General features: G+C 38.2%; 2 protein-coding genes and 1 non-coding gene across 5 annotated transcripts; 2 read left to right on the forward strand and 1 right to left on the reverse strand.

The window, feature by feature from the left end:
• Window positions 1-355: 355 nt before the first annotated feature.
• Window positions 356-13,476, forward strand: LOC105161680 (ubiquitin C-terminal hydrolase 12). Of its 2 annotated transcripts, none has more exons than XM_011079456.3 (32): window positions 356-532; window positions 913-1,000; window positions 1,235-1,382; window positions 1,597-1,754; window positions 2,341-2,606; window positions 2,691-2,909; window positions 3,009-3,117; window positions 3,192-3,307; window positions 4,611-4,709; window positions 5,284-5,393; window positions 6,407-6,481; window positions 6,795-6,873; window positions 6,954-7,100; window positions 7,192-7,272; window positions 7,353-7,472; window positions 8,190-8,312; window positions 8,954-9,031; window positions 9,139-9,227; window positions 9,314-9,422; window positions 9,541-9,609; window positions 9,721-9,831; window positions 10,274-10,329; window positions 10,445-10,622; window positions 10,756-10,857; window positions 10,947-11,018; window positions 11,242-11,307; window positions 11,509-11,574; window positions 11,959-12,045; window positions 12,137-12,253; window positions 12,377-12,451; window positions 12,556-12,642; window positions 12,886-13,476. In XM_011079456.3, the coding sequence occupies exons 1-32, from the start codon at window positions 503-505 to the stop codon at window positions 12,925-12,927; spliced, it is 3,372 nt and encodes a 1,123-aa protein (XP_011077758.1). In that variant the 5' UTR covers window positions 356-502; the 3' UTR covers window positions 12,928-13,476. The 2 variants fall into 2 exon arrangements, with proteins under 2 accessions (XP_011077758.1, XP_011077759.1); XM_011079457.3 differs by having other exon boundaries at window positions 919-1,000.
• A 271-nt stretch (window positions 13,477-13,747) lies between these two features.
• TRNAR-CCU (transfer RNA arginine (anticodon CCU)) lies at window positions 13,748-13,820 on the forward strand. The gene has a single exon. It is a non-coding gene; the product is annotated as a tRNA-Arg (tRNA).
• A 178-nt stretch (window positions 13,821-13,998) lies between these two features.
• Window positions 13,999-19,507, reverse strand: AMP1 (Peptidase M28 family protein). 2 transcript variants are annotated; one of them, XM_088880866.1, is made up of 10 exons: window positions 18,477-19,507; window positions 17,218-17,460; window positions 16,914-17,066; window positions 16,705-16,773; window positions 16,037-16,124; window positions 15,803-15,886; window positions 15,556-15,644; window positions 15,100-15,210; window positions 14,770-14,904; window positions 13,999-14,383 (listed from the first exon to the last, which is right to left on the reverse strand). In XM_088880866.1, exons 1-10 carry the CDS (start codon window positions 19,401-19,403, stop codon window positions 14,207-14,209), a joined length of 2,076 nt encoding a protein of 691 aa, XP_088736992.1. In that variant the 5' UTR covers window positions 19,404-19,507; the 3' UTR covers window positions 13,999-14,206. The 2 variants fall into 2 exon arrangements, with proteins under 2 accessions (XP_088736992.1, XP_011077913.2); XM_011079611.3 differs by having other exon boundaries at window positions 16,037-16,127.
• Between the last annotated feature and the right edge of the window lie 348 nt (window positions 19,508-19,855).

Below are 19,855 nucleotides of genomic sequence, written 5' to 3' on the forward strand. Positions count from 1 at the left end.
ACCTTACAAACTCGAATAAGCGTGGCCTTGGAATGTTGAAGAGTACTAAAATGAAAAAGATGCAAAGATCAAAGTAAGAAATAATTGTACGGAAAAAAAAGAAAAGGAAAAAAATAAAAAAACATATGTCGGTTCATTGTCGTGCTTTCACATCCAAAGTTTGAACTTTGAATGTTGGAAAAGACCAAAAAGCCCAGGCAGCTACTTCTCCTCTACGTGTCTGTATTCTGTTGGATGTTTGAGAATCGCGTGGATGTTTCCGACTACAGCCCTTCTTGCTTATTTCGCAATTCCCACTTTACCCCTTAATTTTCCTGTTATTCCAAAATTCTCCTCATTGAAAACCAGCGCACTCCGAAAACTCCCACTAGCCCATCTCTCTCTCTCTCTCTCTCGAACTCCCGCTTTCTCTCTCCTCCTCCTCTCTCTCTCTCTCTCTGATACTCAGATTACATTAATCTCTCTGTGTTCTATCGATCGGGCGGCTGTAATCTCTCCAGCCATGACGATGATGACTCCTCAGCCGTTGGATGTAACTCCATTCTCTCCTCTCTCTTTGCCATTTTCCATTTATGCTCATTTTCGCTTTTCTCCCTTTGCATCGTGTGACACTGTCTGTGTACATGCATATAATCATTCTGTATTGGAATTTCTCAAATTTGTGTCCCGCCTGCAGAGTTTGGTGTCTGTGTGTGCGTCTTTGTTTGTGGGGGCTCAATGGTTGTGATCGACTAGGGTTTTTCGTGAGTAGAAGGGAGGTTTAAGTTAGTTAATTCAATTTGAATTTTCTTGTACTTGTGTTGATTCAATGCGAATGAAGGGGTTTAATGTTTTAAATTCGTGAAGAAAGGCTTTGGTATACTGGATCAAGCTTAGTTTAGTTTTATTTATATTTGGCTCCTGAAAATGTAGCAACAGGAAGATGAAGAGATGCTGGTGCCGCACTCCGATTTAGTAGAAGGCCCTCAGCCTTTAGTCGAAGGCCCTCAGCCAATGGAAGGTGCTTGCTCTCCCACACTACTTGAATTGTTTCTGTCTACTTTATAGACTCATGCATGGGTGCAGACAAAGTACTGGCATGAATTTTTACTGGTTGGTGGAATTTGTGGTTACATTTGGCACATAATTGTTGGATTATTCAGTTCTGCTGATTTGTATAGATACAATTGAATTCTTTTTAGGTTTCTTTAGGCGCGTCTTGTATTTATAATCGCTAGCATTTATGATTTTGTAGTGGCACAAGCAGACAGTGCTGGAACTGTCGAAAACCAGGCTAGTGATGAACCACAAGCATCACGTTTCACATGGACAATTGAGAACTTCTCCCGATTGAATATCAAGAAGCTTTATTCTGATGTCTTTGTTGTCGGGGGTTATAAATGGTAATTTGAAAGTCATAAAATCTGCCTTTATTTCTTCTTGTCTACATACTGGTGTGCGATATGAAGGAAATTTATTGTGTTAGTTGGAACTTACAAACCATTTCTTAATATAACCATGCGTTATGGAAGTGGATTTTGTAAATTTTTTATGTGCTTTACCATGAGGTACGGAATGTGACCTGATTGCCTTTTTCACTCGTTTTGGTTTCTGCAGGCGGGTGCTTATTTTTCCAAAAGGAAATAATGTGGACTACTTGTCGATGTACTTAGATGTGGCTGATTCATCCAGTTTGCCGTATGGGTGGAGTAGATATGCGCAGTTTAGCTTGGCTGTAGTTAATCAAATGAATAACAAATACACAATAAAAAAAGGTATCACGCAGACTAGTTCTGATTTCTTTTATGCAGCTAAAGTTTGATACATTGTATATGCACGCAGAACCACAGAGACTTAAACAGAGACATGCAACATGAGAGTGTCTGTCTATGTGTGAGAGAGAGCGTGTATGTAGTGATAAAGATTTGTGATTGTTACCTCTTCACTGAAGCCTATTCTTTAGTTTTGTAATTGGATAATCCCAACTTGTCCACACTGCGCTGCCGCAAGAAACAAAGGAAAATGGAAAAGAAATCTTGGAGCTGCCACATCATTTTTTCCTGTATTAAATGTATATAGTTATGCTAGAAAATTGGTTCTTGTGATTTTTGCTCTGAAAAATTGAAGTTGTACTAGAGTCCCAGCTTTGATGTGGATTTCCTAAAAGTCAGAATTGTAGACTAATTTTGATTATCTATAGATTTGGCCTGATAACTTGGTAAGATTTTTCTCCTTGAATGATTAGCTTGGTCAGTAAATTTTGTAGAACTTCAAATTTATATATCTTCCCCCAATCGCTAGATCATTTGCAACCTGTGTATGATTTTTCTGATCTATTCTTTCTCCTTGTGGGGTTCACAGACACACAGCATCAATTCAATCAAAGGGCGAGTGATTGGGGTTTCACATCCTTCATGCCTCTGAGTGAGCTCTATGACCCCAACAAGGGTTACCTTGTCAATGATACTTGTGTTGTTGAAGCTGATGTTGCTGTGCGTAAGGTCATTGATTACTGGACATATGACTCAAAGAAGGAGACAGGCTATGTTGGTCTTAAGAACCAGGGGGCAACTTGTTACATGAACTCTCTGCTCCAGACTTTGTACCATATTCCTTACTTCAGAAAGGTTACTCTATATTCTTTATTATGTTAGTTCTCATTTGTCAATCTGGAACTGTAAGGAAACCTCACCATGAATATGTTGTATCAGGCTGTATATCATATGCCAACAACAGAGAATGATAACCCCTCAGGGAGTATCCCTTTGGCTTTACAGAGTCTATTTTATAAGCTCCAATATAATGACACCAGTGTGGCTACAAAAGAACTGACGAAATCGTTTGGATGGGACACATATGATTCCTTTATGCAACATGATGTCCAAGAACTTAATAGAGTTTTATGTGAAAAGCTTGAAGACAAGATGAAGGTACTGGTGTTTGACAGCACAACCTTCTTGAGACCTTCTTTTCTTCTATACCTATTAAAAGTTCTTTTCCTATGTAATTATATTTCTTTTGCTGGGCAGGGAACTGTTGTTGAAGGAACCATACAAAAGTTGTTTGAAGGGCATCATATGAATTATATTGAATGCATCAATGTGGACTTCAAATCTACAAGAAAAGAATCCTTTTATGGTATTAGTTGTTTCTCGGACTTGTCCTTGACTTTTTAGGCCGACAAATTTATTTAAATCTTGACTTTCTGGCAGACCTTCAACTCGATGTAAAAGGCTGCAAGGATGTCTATGCTTCATTTGACAAGTATGTAGAAGTAGAACGTCTTGAAGGAGATAACAAGTACCACGCCGAAGAACATGGTTTGCAGGTAGTTTTTTCCCCTAATAGATGAGGACATGGTTCACTAGTGTGTCTGTCTGTTGGTGTTTTCTTCTGAAGGTTAATGATGATCAGATGTACTGAGCTGCAGGATAGTCCAGGCTAAGCTGTGAAAGTTGGCATTTGACAAATTGAAAAATAATGTTAGGAAACTAAACAACAGTAGGATGAGTCTATGTTACAAGCAGCAGATTCTGGGCAAAGTATGTATTGCCAGTCTGTAAACGTAGGAGAATTCATTTGTTTAATTCTTTTGTGGTGCATTGAGGCAGCTATCTATTGACTTGGTGCATTAAGTTTGTATATTTATGCATTAGCACACTTTGGCATTTTAGTCTGACTGATGTTCTCTTATTTGAGCAAATCTCAGATACTGTTACTTTTTCAGGAGGTTTATTTTCAGTGCATTTCTAAAGAAGCCATTTAATAAATTGCATCTTATTTATATGTTATAATATAGAGGGGTGGGATTGTTTAACAAATTAAAATTGGAATATGTGCTGGGATAATGATCAAAGCACTAGAGTCGAATAGCAAAGATATTAGAATTTTGAACTGTCCCTTTTAGTATTGGCCATGCATTATCAGTGTCACTGTACTTGTAGCATCTAACATCAGTAATTTAATCTGGGGTGGTCCCACGGGGGTGTGTGCATTCTGATGAGATGAGTGGAGTCCTAAAAAAAGAACACATTTGGTGGGGCGGGGGAGGGAGGTTTGTTGGCTTTAGGTCTTTGTTTTTTATTCAAAAAATATGTGAAACAATCAATGAGATAATTTGCATAGTGTAAGGCAGATTTCAGCTGATACAGCAGAGTTTTTAGCAAAAAAAATTACAGTATGGATATGCATTAGCGACCATGTCATGATGGAAATCCCAAAAGCTGTTTCCTTTTTCATCTTTAATTTTAATTTTGTTGTGTTGGTACTTAATAGTTTAAATTCTTGTTGCCATGGTTAAGCACCTACTGCAGCCTGAGATATAGCTCATCTTTGGTGGATTAGTTTTTCAGGAATTTGATGTTCTAGTCCTTAAAGAAAGATTGATTATGCTGTTTGAAAAATTGTTTCTGGTTTGATGGTTTTGCCTATGTGATCAGTTGAGTGCAATTTTTCAGGCTGAGAGGAGGTTGATTTAATGTAAAATCTAAGAAATTTTGTTTACTTTCTTTAGGCTATTATGCTTATCTTTTGTTGTGGTTCTTGTTCAATAAAGTGATGGATGTAACATTTCATCTCTGTGGCCTTTTTTGCTTCATATGTTTGCCTGAAGAATATTTTCTGAATTTTAGGATGCCAAGAAGGGGGTCTTGTTCATTGACTTTCCTCCAGTTCTCCAGCTTCAGTTAAAGCGTTTTGAGTATGATTTTATGAGAGATACAATGGTTAAGGTTAGTAGCTAAAACTGTAAGTACCTTCAACTTGGGGGTAGATTGTTTTATGTGCTTCCACACTAGTGTACTTCTGATTATATACTTCTTCTGCTAACTCTCCTTGTTCTCCCTCCAAAATCTATGAGATGATGTGCCACTAGTTCTCATACTAAGAGGATTGATACTGAATCTGCTCACAACTGTTTTTTTTATCTAATCCTCTCTTATGCACTTATATCTAGCTGCAGTTGCTTATGGTACTGGTTCATGTTTATTGTAGCTCCTGAAATAGATTAGAATAACAAACAGCATTCCATCTTGTTACACTTGACATCTGTTATTGATTATACTGCCTGATAATTGCTCTATCCTTTCCATGGTGTTCGGGTTTCTGCAGGAAAGTAGATAGAGCATGTATCTTTTTTATCTTTTCATCACTTTCTTTAGAAGGGCCACTCCAAGAAACTAGCTTCTATAGAATTCTTGTCTTGTCTCAAACTACTTTTCGTGTTTTTGTGGGCCGCATTTGAATCATTTGATGATTATAAGTGGAAGCCTAGATGTTGATCTGTTTTTCTTTTTATGATTGCAGATAAATGACCGCTATGAATTTCCATTGGAACTTGATCTTGATAGAGAGAATGGCAAGTATTTATCCCCAGAAGCTGATAGGAGCGTACGAAACCTCTACATGCTTCACAGGTTATTGTCAATGCTTTACATTTATTCTGTCCATCCTTGCCTACCTGTTTGCCTTTATTTTCCTACATGTGATTGTTACCACTACAGATGTGGTATGGCATTATGAAATTGAAAAACTATCAGAAAGAGCAATGCATGGGATTAGAAATTGTACCGCACAGGTCCATCCATCTTAATAAGCACCTACACTTTTTAGTCTTAAGGAGTCTATTAATAATAGAAACTTGACATCTGTTGGAAATGCATATTTATAGACCTGAACTGTATAATGCCTCAGTCCTTATTGCTCAACCTTGCTGCCTGTAGAACCTTTTGGTTTATTTGAAACTGATTAGATTGGTTGCTTTGGAGCTGCTTATTAAATCGAAATAAAAAATAATAATATGTTACTGACTCCAGCGTTTTGCTGTTTTTCATTGATGTTAACTTAGCTACAAATTAGATTGTAGCAATGTACTGCTTTGCCTTCTAGTTTGTTTGCCCCCCTCATGAGTGAGTTAACTTTAGCAACTTTATGCTGTCAATCGAATATTTAACTTAATATACCTTCTTCTGCCTTGGTGAGTCCTATTTGTCCGGTGGAAGTACTTCTGGTGCAGCCAATTTATAGATCTCCAAGTGTCCTGATAAACTCTTGCTTATAATAGCTTGATGCGTGCCTTCTTGGTGTTGCTTTGTCTAGTGGTTGTGTATTTTTGGAGCAGCCTGTTTTATAAACCAAGTTAACTGTTGCGTGATGTTCCTGATGTGCCTTTGTGTCTGAGTTTTCACTTATCTTTGACCTTGTGATCTTGGTAAATTATGTCAGATGCTTGGGTGCAAAATGTTGTCGAAGTAAATAATAAAACTGGACAGATATAATCTTTCAAGACGATAAGTTTGTATCTAGGTCATGCAATTGGCATGTGTGAGGTGCCTCCATGGAAGTATCAGAGCAGTTGGTACTAGAATATTTTCGGTTTGGAAACTTTAACATTCTTCATTTTCTTCCCCTGTTCTTTTCATCCGAACAGTGTCTTGGTGCATAGTGGCGGGGTGCATGGCGGACATTATTATGCTTTCATCAGGCCAACGCTTTCTGATCAGTGGTATGTGTCATACTTCTGTAGAAAATCTTCCTGACCCCTGGTCTATGCCTGCTTACACATATTTACACTTTGAGAGAGGGAAGATTGAATTGATTGAAGTTCCTCACTTCCATTGATGATAGTGCCAGAACAGGCATTTAAATTTCTGTAATCATGCACCAGTTTACTTTCTCCCATTGATTTAATCACATCTTACTGTTGTATATATACGTCTGTAGTTTAATTGCTGTGTCATGAAAATTTGCTTACTAGGTCAATTTTAGGACCTGAACAAACCATATGAGGGTTAATATGTGGTACTATATACTTTCAGGTACAAATTTGATGATGAGAGGGTCACTAAGGAAGATGTGAAGAGGGCGCTAGAAGAGCAGTATGGTGGTGAGGAGGAGGTGAAGTTGCCTGCCTTCTAATTTTTCATCCTCTTGTACTCCCTGTTTGTTCTTGTGCTTATATTCACTTTATCCTGCAGCTGCCACAGACAAATCCTGGCTACAACAACACTCCTTTCAAATTTACAAAGTATTCAAATGCATACATGCTTGTATATATACGAGTCAGTGACAAGGATAAAATAATTTGTGATGTGGATGAGAAGGACATTGCAGAGCATCTTAGGGTAACTTTTTTCAGTTGTTAATGTAGAATTCATTCGGTGTTATTTCTTTTGTGTAAAGGTTTCTCATGAAACATGACATGTCTTATTCCAGATAAGACTGAAAAAGGAACAAGAAGAAAAGGAAGATAAGAGAAGATACAAAGCACAGGCCCACCTCTACACTATTATCAAGGTTATGAGAATAAGCATTCTCTGTAATCTTAATCTCCGCATTTCTTGAGATTATTACTGGATCTTTATTTCCATTTGCAGGTTGCTCGAGATGAAGACTTGAGGGAACAGATTGGAAAAGATATATATTTTGATCTTGTTGATCATGATAAAGTTCGGAACTTCCGTATCCAGAAACAGATGCCTTTTAACCTTTTCAAGGTACTTCTTTTCTTGTTCATTGTTTTGATTATTAAGAACTTGTTAAATGGTGGTTTATTGGTAATTGAAACTAGTAGACTTGTGGTTGGTTCTTTTATGAAGTTTAAAGTGTATTATTTGGAGAAAAAGCAATAGTAGTAGAAATTTACTGTTAGGAGGGAGTTTTCCAGTTCAATGATAACTGCTAGATGCTCTGGTTAGGTAAAATATTTCTACTAATATTTCCAGCAAACTCTTAAGGGACGTCGATGTAAATTTCTTGAAGTGAGGTCATTCATTAAGATTTGTCTTCTGGTCAAATTTTTGAGATGGCCCTGTCTAGATTGTTGTAACAAGACAACGTATGTTGATTTCCTAAGATGAGATGAGACTTTGCAGAATGAGTTGTATGAAGGTTGCACGCCATTTGACAACACTAGTACCTAAATGCTATAACACCACAAACAGATAAAATATTATGTTCATATTAATATTATGAAACGAATAGCAGCACTGTCCTAGCAGTCCTAAAGAGGACAAATGGAGCATAAAGTTTGCAAATTAACTTTTTAGATTTCTCAAATTTCTCTTCTTTTATGGCATTTAATTGTGTTTACTGTAACCCCCACTTTCCTGTGGGTCCCTTTTTATTGGTTTGGGGGGTGGTAAAAAACTCAAATGAATTATTTTTCACATTTATTTGTAAAATCTCTCATCAATCTCTATGTTTTATTGAAGGACGAGGTTGCTAAAGAACTTGGTATACCAGTTCAATTTCAGCGATTCTGGATATGGGCAAAAAGACAGAACCATACGTATCGTCCAAACCGGCCATTGACACCACAAGAGGAGGCACAAACTGTAAATATCTTTACCATGTCTTTTTCCATTTTCTATTTTAAAAATTATGGATGTATTTTTTCTCATAATGCTAGGGCATCCATATATTGGGTGAAATGATTTTTCTCCTTAACCTTTTGAAGGCAAGCTCTTAACCTGTGTTAGACTTCTTCTCTTGTTAGCCACTTGAAATCGCTTACTTCCATCATATTCTGAGTGATCCAATGCTTTACTTGCCAGTCTCTTCTTACTTTAGAAGATGTGTATGCTGAGAAGTACTATATATTTGTCCTGTTTGAATCTTAATTTATTAAAGAGACATCAATTGATTTGGTAGTGTTATGATATCTAGTAAGTTGTAGCAAATGGATGTGTATCATCTTCCAGCAACTCAAGCTTCAGCAGACTAGATCAACTTAGTGGTGATCCTTTTGCTTCTTGTTGAATTATTACTCCTATGTGTGTTGGACGCCATCACTTTCTTTCTCATGATTTTGAAGAAGTTGGTCATCTGAGTTGATTTTTTGTCTGCAATACTTTTGTTTGGTTCTACCATTTTGCTTCATTGATTCCTGTAAGACATGCTTTATAGGCATCACTAAAGATTTCTCTTTGTTACTTGTTTAATATTTATTGTTCCTTTTCATACTCATGTTGTGCAGGTAGGAGCATTGAGGGAAGTTTCCAATAAGGCACACAATGCAGAGCTGAAGTTGTTCCTGGAAGTAGAACGTGGACTGGTACCCCTTTCCAAACATTTGAGATGATCTTCGTTGGAGCTTTCCAGTATTTATATTCAGGAATTTTTGTTGCTCCTGATTAATCTTCATTACTGTCTTGTATTTAGGATTCACGTCCGGTTCCTCCTCCGGAAAAAAATAAAGAAGACATACTTCTGTTCTTTAAGCTTTATGATCCTGACAAGGAAGAGCTCCGGTATTTTCTATTTTCTCCTGAAGTATATAGTATTATATTCTGATTCTGCCTGCTATTTTGTCATTTACTTCATTTGTTATTTCCAGATATGTTGGGAGGCTCTTCGTGAAGAGCTCCGGCAAGCCAATGGAGATCCTGACAAAGCTGAATGAAATGGCTGGATTTGCTCCTGATCAAGAGATTGAACTCTTTGAGGTATGTCTGGTTACAGAAAACATGTTGCATATGGTAGACTATATGTATTGCTTTTTGTTATTTAAGATGCATGGAACACTATTGCAAAATGCGACGAACTTGTTTACAATTTTGACAGGAGATCAAGTTTGAGCCATCTGTTATGTGTGAACGCCTTGATAAAAGAGCTTCATTTCGATTTAGTCAGGTATGACTATTTCATTGTACTTAATCATATGAATGTGTACCTATTTCTTTATCACATGCTTTTTTCTCGTACCTAGTCCTTTATCATATGCTTTTTTCCCCCCATCACCAGATCGAAGATGGAGACATTATATGCTTCCAGAAACGGCCTCCACCTGAAAGTGAGGAGAAAAACCGATTTCCAGATGTTCCATCATTTCTGGAATATGTGAAGAATCGCCAGGTTGGTCTTTTATCATAAATTTTATTTACTGTTAGAAGGTCTTCTGGGTCTTATTTATTTACTGAAAGTGAAAAACTTGATGCAATGCACTGGATTGCATGATCCTTGTGCATCTAAAACTCAACCAAACAAAGGACTCTTAGTTATTAACAAGAGCATCTGCAGTAATTTAGATTTATGAATTTATTTCATTAGCTTCTCCGGCATTCTCTTTCCAGCCACTTCCAGGTACCTTTGTTGATATATCAGTTGCTTGTCTTCTCTTGTTCCAGTCCTTCTGCACTTCATTTTGATAGTTGTGCTGTCCATCCTCATCTATAAAGCCTTTTGCCATAATTTTTTTCAACTGGAAAGCTTGCCCTGATAAAGTTCTTCGTAAAGCAATTTTTATGCTCTTCTTTGAGTTCAAACTGCGTTGTAATGTTTAATTCTTCTCTTGCAGATTGTGCATTTTCGAGCTCTAGAAAGACCCAAGGAAGATGAGTTTTGCCTAGAGTTGTGAGTAGTCTGATATAATAATCCCCAGGCTGGAATTGATCTATAGCATTTGTATTTTAATTTGATCTGAAACTTTTGGGCAAAATTGGCTGTGACCATTTCGGATAATCTACAGAGCAAAGAACCACACATATGATGATGTTGTGGAAAGAGTTGCCCAACGCCTTGGCTTGGACGATTCATCTAAAATTCGGCTTACTCCTCATAATTGCTACTCTCAGCAACCTAAGCCCAATCCTATCAAATATAGATCAGTCGATCATTTGTTAGACATGCTTGTCCACTACAATCAGGTGGGTCTAGTGTAAACATTTGATTTGATTTTTTTTTTTTGTTTGTTTGGGGGGGGGGGGGGGAGAAGATGGTATGTAGTTGGGTGTCTTGCTGTAACCTATGGACTAAAAGTATTTTGATTTCTTATGGTAGATTTCTGACATACTGTATTATGAAATTCTGGACATCCCTCTTCCGGAATTGCAATGTCTAAAAACGTTGAAAGTCGCCTTCCATCATGCCACAAAGGATGAGGTGAAATATTATTCTGCTTTACCCTTGTCATGTCCTCGCCAAGTTGAGTTGTATGAAATTATCAACCCATGTCACATTGTCTTTTTCAGGCTACAATCCTCAACATTAGACTGCCAAAACCAAGTACTGTTGGGGATGTGCTTAATGAAATTAAAACAAAGGTTAGTCCAGTGCTGTTTAAAGAAGCAAACTACTGCATATTCTGTAGATGCCCCAATGGGAGAGAATAAAAGGAGAAGATTCCTTCTCTATACGTCCTCTTCTTTCAGAATTATGTTATGTTCTTTAACCTTTTTAAACGAGTTTCCTTCAATGATGACTTCATCGGAAATAATAAGTAGCAGAAGAAGATAGTGTCATGACACTTTCTGCATCCAATGATAGGTAGAGTTATCTCATCCAAATGCGGAACTTAGGCTGCTTGAAGTTTTCTATCACAAGATTTACAAGGTAATGTTAGCTGCTCTGACGTCATTTTGATTCTTGAAATGTTTGAAAAATTTTGCTCGGACCATGTGCATTTGCTTTCATTTTAGAATGTCATGTGCAGAGATTCTGGTTCAGGATGGTTTTGTCTATTTTCTACTGAATCATTTGCAGTGTTTGGTTTGAACAAGATACTGACGGTAATATTGTGAACCAAATCTGCAGATTTTTCCTGTCCATGAGAAAATTGAGAATATAAATGACCAGTACTGGACGTTGCGTGCTGAAGAGGTGAGCTCTCTTCTTTGCAAAATATTCTCTCCCTCTCTCTCTCCCTCCCTCCCTCCCTCCTTCCTTCCTTCCTTTTAAGTCAGTCATACCATTTAACCATGCTTGTATAGCTTTATAACTGAATAGTAACCGACCAGATGAATTCTGAACATTGTATGGCAAAAATTCAGGAGGCAACTTAACTTCTTTTTTTTTTTTTTTTGATTTTGCAACAACTTAATTTCTTTTAATCATATTTAATGGAGAGTGGTAATCTTTGTTGGGGTATTACATTTGTACATTTCGGGTTGCCATGTGCAAAATGTTTTTCCTGCTTTGAGCTTGCCTTTGGCTCAAGTTACATGGTCATTGATGCAGTTTATGTTTCCGATGTTTTTGCCTCAGATCCCAGAAGAGGAAAAGAATTTGGGGCCCAATGATCGCTTGATTCATGTTTATCATTTCACAAAAGAGACGGCTCAAAATCAAGTGGTACTTGAAGCATTCATTAGATTCTGTGCGTGTTGGTACATGTGCTTCACTGAAACTTAAGAGTTTGCTTTTCTTTTCCTTTCGAAAACAGCAAGTCCAGAATTTTGGGGAACCATTCTTTTTGGTCATTCATGAAGGTGAAACATTAGCAGAAGTTAAATTACGAATTCAAAAGAAATTGCAGGTTCCAGATGAGGAGTTTTCTAAGGTATGATTTGCCACGGGATAAAACTACAGATCCTAATTGAACAATAATACCTCTCTTGCTAAAAGCTTTAGTAAAGAGCCCTCAGGCAGTATTTTTGAATACTTGTTTTGCTTTAATATTCAGTGGAAGTTTGCCTTTCTGTCACTGGGACGTCCCGAGTATCTTGAGGATTCTGACATTGTCTCAAGTCGTTTTCAGGTAACATTTTCCTATCCGATCTTTTGTATTGGTGTCTTTAGTTTTTCAACTTGGTTACTTGGAATGTTTTGTAAGACTGAGGAATTTGCATTCGTCTCTCCCAGAGAAGAGATGTTTATGGTGCTTGGGAGCAGTACCTGGGGTTGGAACACTCGGACATAACTCCTAAAAGGGCATACTCGTCGAGCCAGGTAATATATTCTGACTGCCGTAGTCTATGCCTTTATTTTATTGTGGACTATTACAAGTATAGAGAAACTTCAAAGCTGAATAAATTTAAACTGAATTGGGCTTCAACTGTTCAAATATGTGTTGGTCTATGCATAATTTCCTCTGCGAACCTGGAGCATGACCCCAAAGCTTCTCTCTCTCTCTCTCTCTCTCTCTCTCTCTCTCTCTCTTTTTCCCTTTGTTAATGTTTCTTATAATTGCAGAATCGCCACACATTTGAGAAGCCTGTAAAAATATACAATTGAGGCGAATTGCAATTATCTGAAAATACCAACCTGAACGCCACAATACGATGATGGGGAAAATCTTGAAGTGTGGATGTTGAAACTCGACAATGAAATATGAGGCAGCAAAGGGGAGAATGATATGATGCATTTCTTCCCGCCATCAAAGGATCTGCTGGTCTTTCTGCTACTATCATTGTTTCACCTTCTTTTTACCTTGGATGGGAAGGCCAGCCTCCATTGTTAGATGTATGTTGTTTTCTTTTTCTTCTTTTTGTAGTCATCAGTTCTTGCACTTCATATATTTCCAATTTTACCCTGCTTTGAAGTAGTCGGAAAATTTGAAGTTGTCCTTGTGTAATTTTATCATAGCGGATTTTGTACGAGGTTGTAAAGTGGGTATAGTTAGGCCATCAATATTATCTCATGACTCTTCATTTTTGTCATTTTTCCTTTTAATTTTCAATCATCCCCTTGTTTTGGTTGTATCTTATGTTTTGTATAAAGTATAGGGGATTAGGTTGTACAAGAAACGATTATGTTTCCATTTAATATAGATAGATTTCTCTATGCGCTTCTGTCAGTACATCTTCCCATCCCTGCACTTCTCTTTCGGGATTTCTTTGGAGCATTGAATAAGGCGTAAGTTTTCATTCCCATGGGTCTTTTGGCAACTTGACTGAAGACAATCAAGTTTGTTAAATGTTGAAGATTTTTCGATCTCAGTCAAAAGAGTAACTTAATTTGGGAGAACAAGGTAACGGAGGTGCAGAGGAGCAATTCAGTTCCGTAACAGGGGGCATTTATATTATAAAATTAATTACTACACAAAAGAGTCAAAGCGCCTGTAGCTCAGTGGATAGAGCGTCTGTTTCCTAAGCAGAAAGTCGTAGGCTCGACCCCTACCTGGCGCGTCAATGTTTTAATTTTTCTTTACACCCCATCATAACAGAAAGGAATGAACTTTTATATACTCTTGAGATATATATATTTTTCACTTGAGCCGTCTTGAGAGATTATTCATATGTATTATTTGACATACATGTGGGCGTGGAAACATTATTCTGACATAATACATAACGAGGAAAAAGGAATGGCAATTAATTTTTTGTTTCTTCTGATCTGAAAGAATATAAATCTAAACTTTGATGCATCAAATAATTATTTTCCAACATATTTATACACCATCCATCCCCATCCCCTCCCCCTCCTCTGTCCTTTCTATCACAACCGGATTATCATTTTCACTGTTCTGTACATTATGGCTACATCTTCTCCTTTGCCCCTTCAATCATCCTTCTCACCTCAATTCACCTCTCAATGCAATGGCTGCTCTTTCGATGGCCCTCGCAACTCTCCATATCTCATGCCTGATCGTTGCCTCCCGTTCTTCCTCATTCATTCTTCCTGACATTGCTTCACCTATTCCAGGAAAGAATGCAATCTTGCTCTCTGTATCCCCTCGAGGTCCGTATATCTGCATTTTGACCATATTAATCCAAGTGACTAGAATTTTCCAGTTGATCTACTATGACATGAAATAGCCGTTCCCATATATACACAGAAGACAACAATGTTTTGAGGTTTCTGATAGATCCACAATAGGTCACAAGAATGGGTAGAGATCATGTCACATCTGCATAATGTAGGTACATGACATGAACTACATCCAGTTGTTGTTTTTGCACCGGGTTCATGTAAAAGAACCCTGCATAATAGCTTTGCTTGCTGCCTTTGTAGAAAGTGACCGGTATGTCAAAAGGATGTGAGGTAAGCGAAGCGCATGTAAATCGTAATTTATAAGATTGAGAAATAAAGTACTAAAAATAGAAAAACATGCAGATTAGAGTGGAGTTTCCTTACAAGATGCTTGAACCACTGCCTTCCGCGAAGCCCCTCTGTGTCTAAGAAGCCTCTTTCAGTCAGCATCAATCGATCATTTAACATGCGCCTTCTCAACACTGTAGATTCATCTACGTTTTGATCCACCCTCAGTTTCTACAGTTTAAAATTTGGAAAATGATGTAATCAACATATTGGTCGTACGTATATGATTATTATCAGCTTTCCATCTGTCTTGTTATTTGTAAGAATCAGACGCTCCACAAGTACAAGAATAGGAATGTTCTGATCTAGATTATGAAAATTTTAATGTTCCAGAAAGGAAGAGTTTCCAATAAGTGTCCGTCGAACCTGGGCTTCTTCCTCAGTCTCATTTGCAGCGGCTATGAATTCTTGGATGGCAGCAGCAATGGGATCCAATGAGACGGTTCCCACCAATGTGGTCAGTACATTTTTATACTCCTGTAAGGTATATCAATTAAAAGACATCATGCGTAAGAAATAAATATTCGGAGAAGAAAAAAAATTGCAGCCAAGGAACATGCAATATCACAAGGGTAATATGCATTATTTGAGCAAAAAAAAACGGACACTTGGAATTCCCAACAACCTAAAATCATTTACGGGAACAAAAGCAGGAAATTTCACACCAACTACACGCAACACAGACATCATGAATCACGCAAAACATGTTAATAGCAATGTCCTTTTTTAGGATAGAAAAGGATATTTTCATATTGTTCATCGCCTTCAGCTTTCATGAGGTAGTCAAGGAACCTGAGTATATAAATGGAAGAAAATCTCTACCTGCAATTCAGTAGCATAAGAGAGGTAGTTAAATGGCAGAATCGGGTCATCAGCAAGGTGAAGTGCAATAAGTCCCCATATTCCTGCCACTGAAACCCCAAAGAGTAAATGGAAGTAAAAAAATAATCAGAGAGAGAGAAGCATGAAACCTTAAAAATATACTGCTAATAAATGAAATTCTGCATGGGATAGGTAAAACACATTGAAACTATCAGCAATTCATGCAGATATAGACAAAAACAGAAACCTGTTACATGCCGCTGAAATGAGGGGTCGCCAAAGTTCACTATCCAATCATAGGAGTCAAAAGCCGTGTGATAAACTGGAAAATCTGCATGAGAATGGATATTACTTTGGGGAAAGCCTAGCAAAGTTCTTACGTACTCATCAAGTTCAAATGATCAATATTTACTATCATGTTTTGTTTCAAACTTTCTTGTCAGAAATGAGCTTGAGAATGCACTAAGGTTCAAAAGGGTACCACTTCCGAAGTATAAATCAACAGAAGGAACGCCTGCGTGATGCAAAAATGGAGCAAAATCTGAATCAACTCTGCTAAGTCTTTGAATCTTCTGTCGAAAAAATCAAATCAAGAATCATAAAGCCAGTAACATTAGGAATAGGGAGATAAAGACATGACCAAGACAAAGCTGCAAGGAAAATGGAAAGGAAAAGCAGCTATATCATAAAAAAGAATCAGTCCTGAAATCTATCTGCACCCTGCCTTAAGTCGTTGCAATCTAGTGATTAACTTTGTCCTCGGTATTGTGAAAAGCTAGCAACTTAAATAAAATTATGAAAAAAAAAGAAAAAGAAAAACTAGCTGTTGGATTAGTTTTCAGATACTGCTTCTGTTAGGTCCACACCCACCACCAGGTTTCTTATGTTCTCCAGGTGGGGGTACTATTCCTTACTTTTCATTTTTTGAGTAAAGCAAGCCATGGAGTTCGATCGCATGAAAGAAACTTGATCGAAGTAACCCCAGCCTCGGTTTTCTCTTTCTGTACTAAAACAATCTCCTAGTCTTCTTCTTGTCATTGTCAATTCATCCTTGTCTACTACAATCATAAATCATCCAAATAATACTATTTTTGGACTCCTGCAAATAAAGGATGTCATATATATTACATGCACAGGCATCTAACTTACATTGACACCTTTGTTGGCAGCTGCCCACCGTTCATATAAATATAAACCCTCCGACTCGGGATCTTTGACCTGAATCAGGCATGTAAACAACATTCCAGAAGATAAACATTCAGAAAAGTCATCACTGCCATCATGGTGTTGAAGCCATAAAACGAAAAGCCAATCAGTGGTTTAATTTCACATTGAAGTTACTGTGAATATCTCATTACCTGCTTCGTTACTTCAACGAGAAGATCATCTAGCTGCGGGGTTGCGCTAACGAAAAAACCAGGGCCTTGAGCAGCACAGTCCACATTAAGGTAAGCCACTGCTTTGGAGCCAAGATTCACAAGGTTTTGCTCAACCCATTCAGTTGACCCAATCTGAAATCAAAATAGCTAAACCAATGAATCCGATTTCAGATATAATAAATACGAACTTCCACATGGTTTAATCACTTCATGAAACTGAGATACATATTTTATGAAAAGCACATATATTCCCCCAAAAATCAGGTGACAGAATATTACCTACCATCCCAAATTCTTCTGCATCCCAGCTGCAAAGAATGATTGTTCTTCTCGGGTTCCAACCTAAGCGCATAAGAAGAGCAAGTCGACGGGCAATGTCAAGTAGAGTAGCAGTTCCGCTATTAGGGTCGACAGCCCCAAACGTCCATGCATCTCTATGGTTGCCTAGAAGCACAGAGCGATCCAGTTCTTCTGATCCCTTTATGACCGCAAAGACATTATGGATGGTTGTCATCTTTTGCTCACCCTGCAGACATAATAACAAATTGAAGTTGCAAAATGCAATTTTAGTTTGGGAAAAAAGAATTCTCAGTACTATTCTCCATTTTAATCAATGGCTTACATGCTCAATGAAATTTCTCACATCTTCTCTCAAAACAGTCACTGTCAGAATTATAGGTCCTAGTCAGCCAAAAATTCAATCCAAACATCCAAAGACTTAACATCGATTCAAGCACAAAGATTGGATTTTAAAAAAGCACGAGATCGCTGCGGAACAGCATTGAGAGCAAGATTAGGAGAAACAAATTGAGGATTCGAACCAAGAATTTCATAGATAAAAGAAGGAAGAGTTTTAAATTGTCAGCTTGTAGTTTGATGCCATTTGTACAACTTTAACTAATTTAAAGACGATATGTGCTCTTTTCGGTCAGAGAATCTATTCCTGAAGCACCCAAAACCAGAAGGTGGAGAAAAAAGCATACCACACAGATGTTTGAAGAAATTTAGCATCTCATCATTCTTTCAAGTAAAAGCCGATTAGTAGACCAACAAGCCTACTATTATTCATATAGATTATATTAACATATAAATTGTAAAATCTGTCAATCTCAGCAAATTAAGAAACATGAGATAAAATCAGCTTAATTCAAGGACCTATTCTTTTGCTGTTTCTCAGGCTAAAACATCAGGGAGATAGTTCCATCACAGTCAATTTCTCGTAGGCCTATTCACATCTGAAAAGTCAAATTTTGCTTATATACTTCATTGACAAATTCCTCACCCCCTTTATTACAAGAAGCAGAGGACAGGAAAGAGAAACAACTTCCTCAAATATTTCCTGTTGGTGCTCTCACCTAAAGTCAACCTTGGATGAAATCAAAGATATCAACCCAGACAACAAACAAACAACAAAAGCTACAATCTAAAATACTAACAATTTACGTGTTTAATAAACAACTTGTCACGCTGATGACATAATATCTCACAACATAAAATCCATGAAAACATCATAAAAACAAACGAAGTGTGGACTCAACCAACCTCGTATGTAAAATTCAGCATAGTCGGGCCGGGCCCCACCCGCCTGATTCTTCTACCACCAATCTTGAAACTCTCCCTCCACTCAAAAGGCACTCCTGCCCCCTCCAACGACCTAATTATACTCTCGGCCGCCGCCTCCGACACCGGCAACGACGGCACCGCTGGAAATTTCTCCGTCACTCGCGGATCATTTAAGTCAAGTTTCTCGCCGCCTTCAATTCCGGCCCAACCAGGAGTAAGTGGGTCCCCCAGACCGTTCATGACAGTCCCCCTCTCGACACCTTCTTTATACTCACCCTCGGTGTACATAAGCACCGCCGACACCCCGTGGGCCGCAGCATTTGCCACCACCTCGTATCTCGACATCCCCGAACCCCGCCGAACTATTCCCACACAACCCTTAACAACCACCCCCAGAGCACCCAGCGCATGGTAGTCCTGCTCCCTGCCGTAGTTCAGGAACACCGCCTCGCCGTACGCCGAGCCGGAGGGGGAGTACGCGTGGTATGGCGCCACAACGCCATTTTGGGGGACGGTGGGTTCGGAGAGGGCAACGGGGAGAACACTGCCGTCGCTAAAACGCGCGGACAGAGAGGAGTGCTGGGGGTAGGAGAGGAGGACAGAGAAGTTTGTGAGATGAGTGGTTAGGCCAAGGGATTGGAAGTGGGATTGAACGTAGAGGGCGGTGGAGAGGGAGAGAGGGGTGCCGGCTAGGTGGGGTCGAAGGGTGAGGTGGCGCAGGTAGGCGGCGATGGTGTAGTTGCTAGCGGAGGAGAGGAATGTATCGCGATAATAGGGAGTATTTCTGTGACTCTTAGCGGCGGCGGGGGGAGGGTGGGGGCGGTGGCGGAGGGTGGTGTAGAGGGCGAGGAGGGAGAGTGTGAGGATGTAGAGAAGAGTGCATGAGTGTTTGCCAGAGAATGGCATTTTAGGGAAAATGTTGACGGACGAAGAGATTGAGATTATCAAACTGTGTCTCCTCTGTTCTGTGCTCTGTACGATGAACCCCAAAGGCAGAGGTTTAAATGTTCGGGTTTTATAAACCGAACTCCACCCGATTCGTCTCCCTACCGTCACCCAACATTCGCTTTCAACTGATATTGGTTATCGTGGCATGTCTCTATAAATAATAAATAGTTTTTTATATTTTAATATATACTAAAATAAACTTAAAATATATTAATCAAATAACTAAATTAAATAAATTAATTATTTTATCAATTAAAGTATATGTTTAAAGTTTCAAAAGAATATTGTCAAATTCGATACTCGTTATCTATAGCATTTGTTTTATAATAGTACAAAAAATAATATATAGCATTTATAACAACATTGTGATAATCAAGAAAGAGAAAGTGTTTATAAATATATATATAGAT

The sequence above is a fragment of the Sesamum indicum genome, linkage group LG5, assembly GCF_026168435.1.
Source record: "Sesamum indicum cultivar Baizhima isolate 11 linkage group LG5, ASM2616843v1, whole genome shotgun sequence".
NCBI classification, from domain to species: domain Eukaryota; kingdom Viridiplantae; phylum Streptophyta; class Magnoliopsida; order Lamiales; family Pedaliaceae; genus Sesamum; species Sesamum indicum.

Bases quoted from the DNA above. Each gene is read 5' to 3' on its own strand.
- LOC105161680 (XM_011079456.3), top strand. From the start codon at position 503: ATGACGATGATGACTCCTCAGCCGTTGGAT. The intron at 9,832-10,273 runs GTTGGTCTTTTA...CTTCTCTTGCAG, and splicing joins AATATGTGAAGAATCGCCAG to ATTGTGCATTTTCGAGCTCT. The intron at 12,254-12,376 runs GTATGATTTGCC...TTTAATATTCAG, and splicing joins CAGATGAGGAGTTTTCTAAG to TGGAAGTTTGCCTTTCTGTC.
- AMP1 (XM_011079611.3), bottom strand. From the start codon at position 19,403: ATGCCATTCTCTGGCAAACACTCATGCACTCTTCTCTACATCCTCACA. The intron at 17,067-17,217 runs GTAGGTAATATT...TTTTGATTTCAG, and splicing joins ATGCAGAAGAATTTGGGATG to ATTGGGTCAACTGAATGGGT. The intron at 15,887-16,036 runs GTACCCTTTTGA...ATTCTCATGCAG, and splicing joins TGATTTATACTTCGGAAGTG to ATTTTCCAGTTTATCACACG.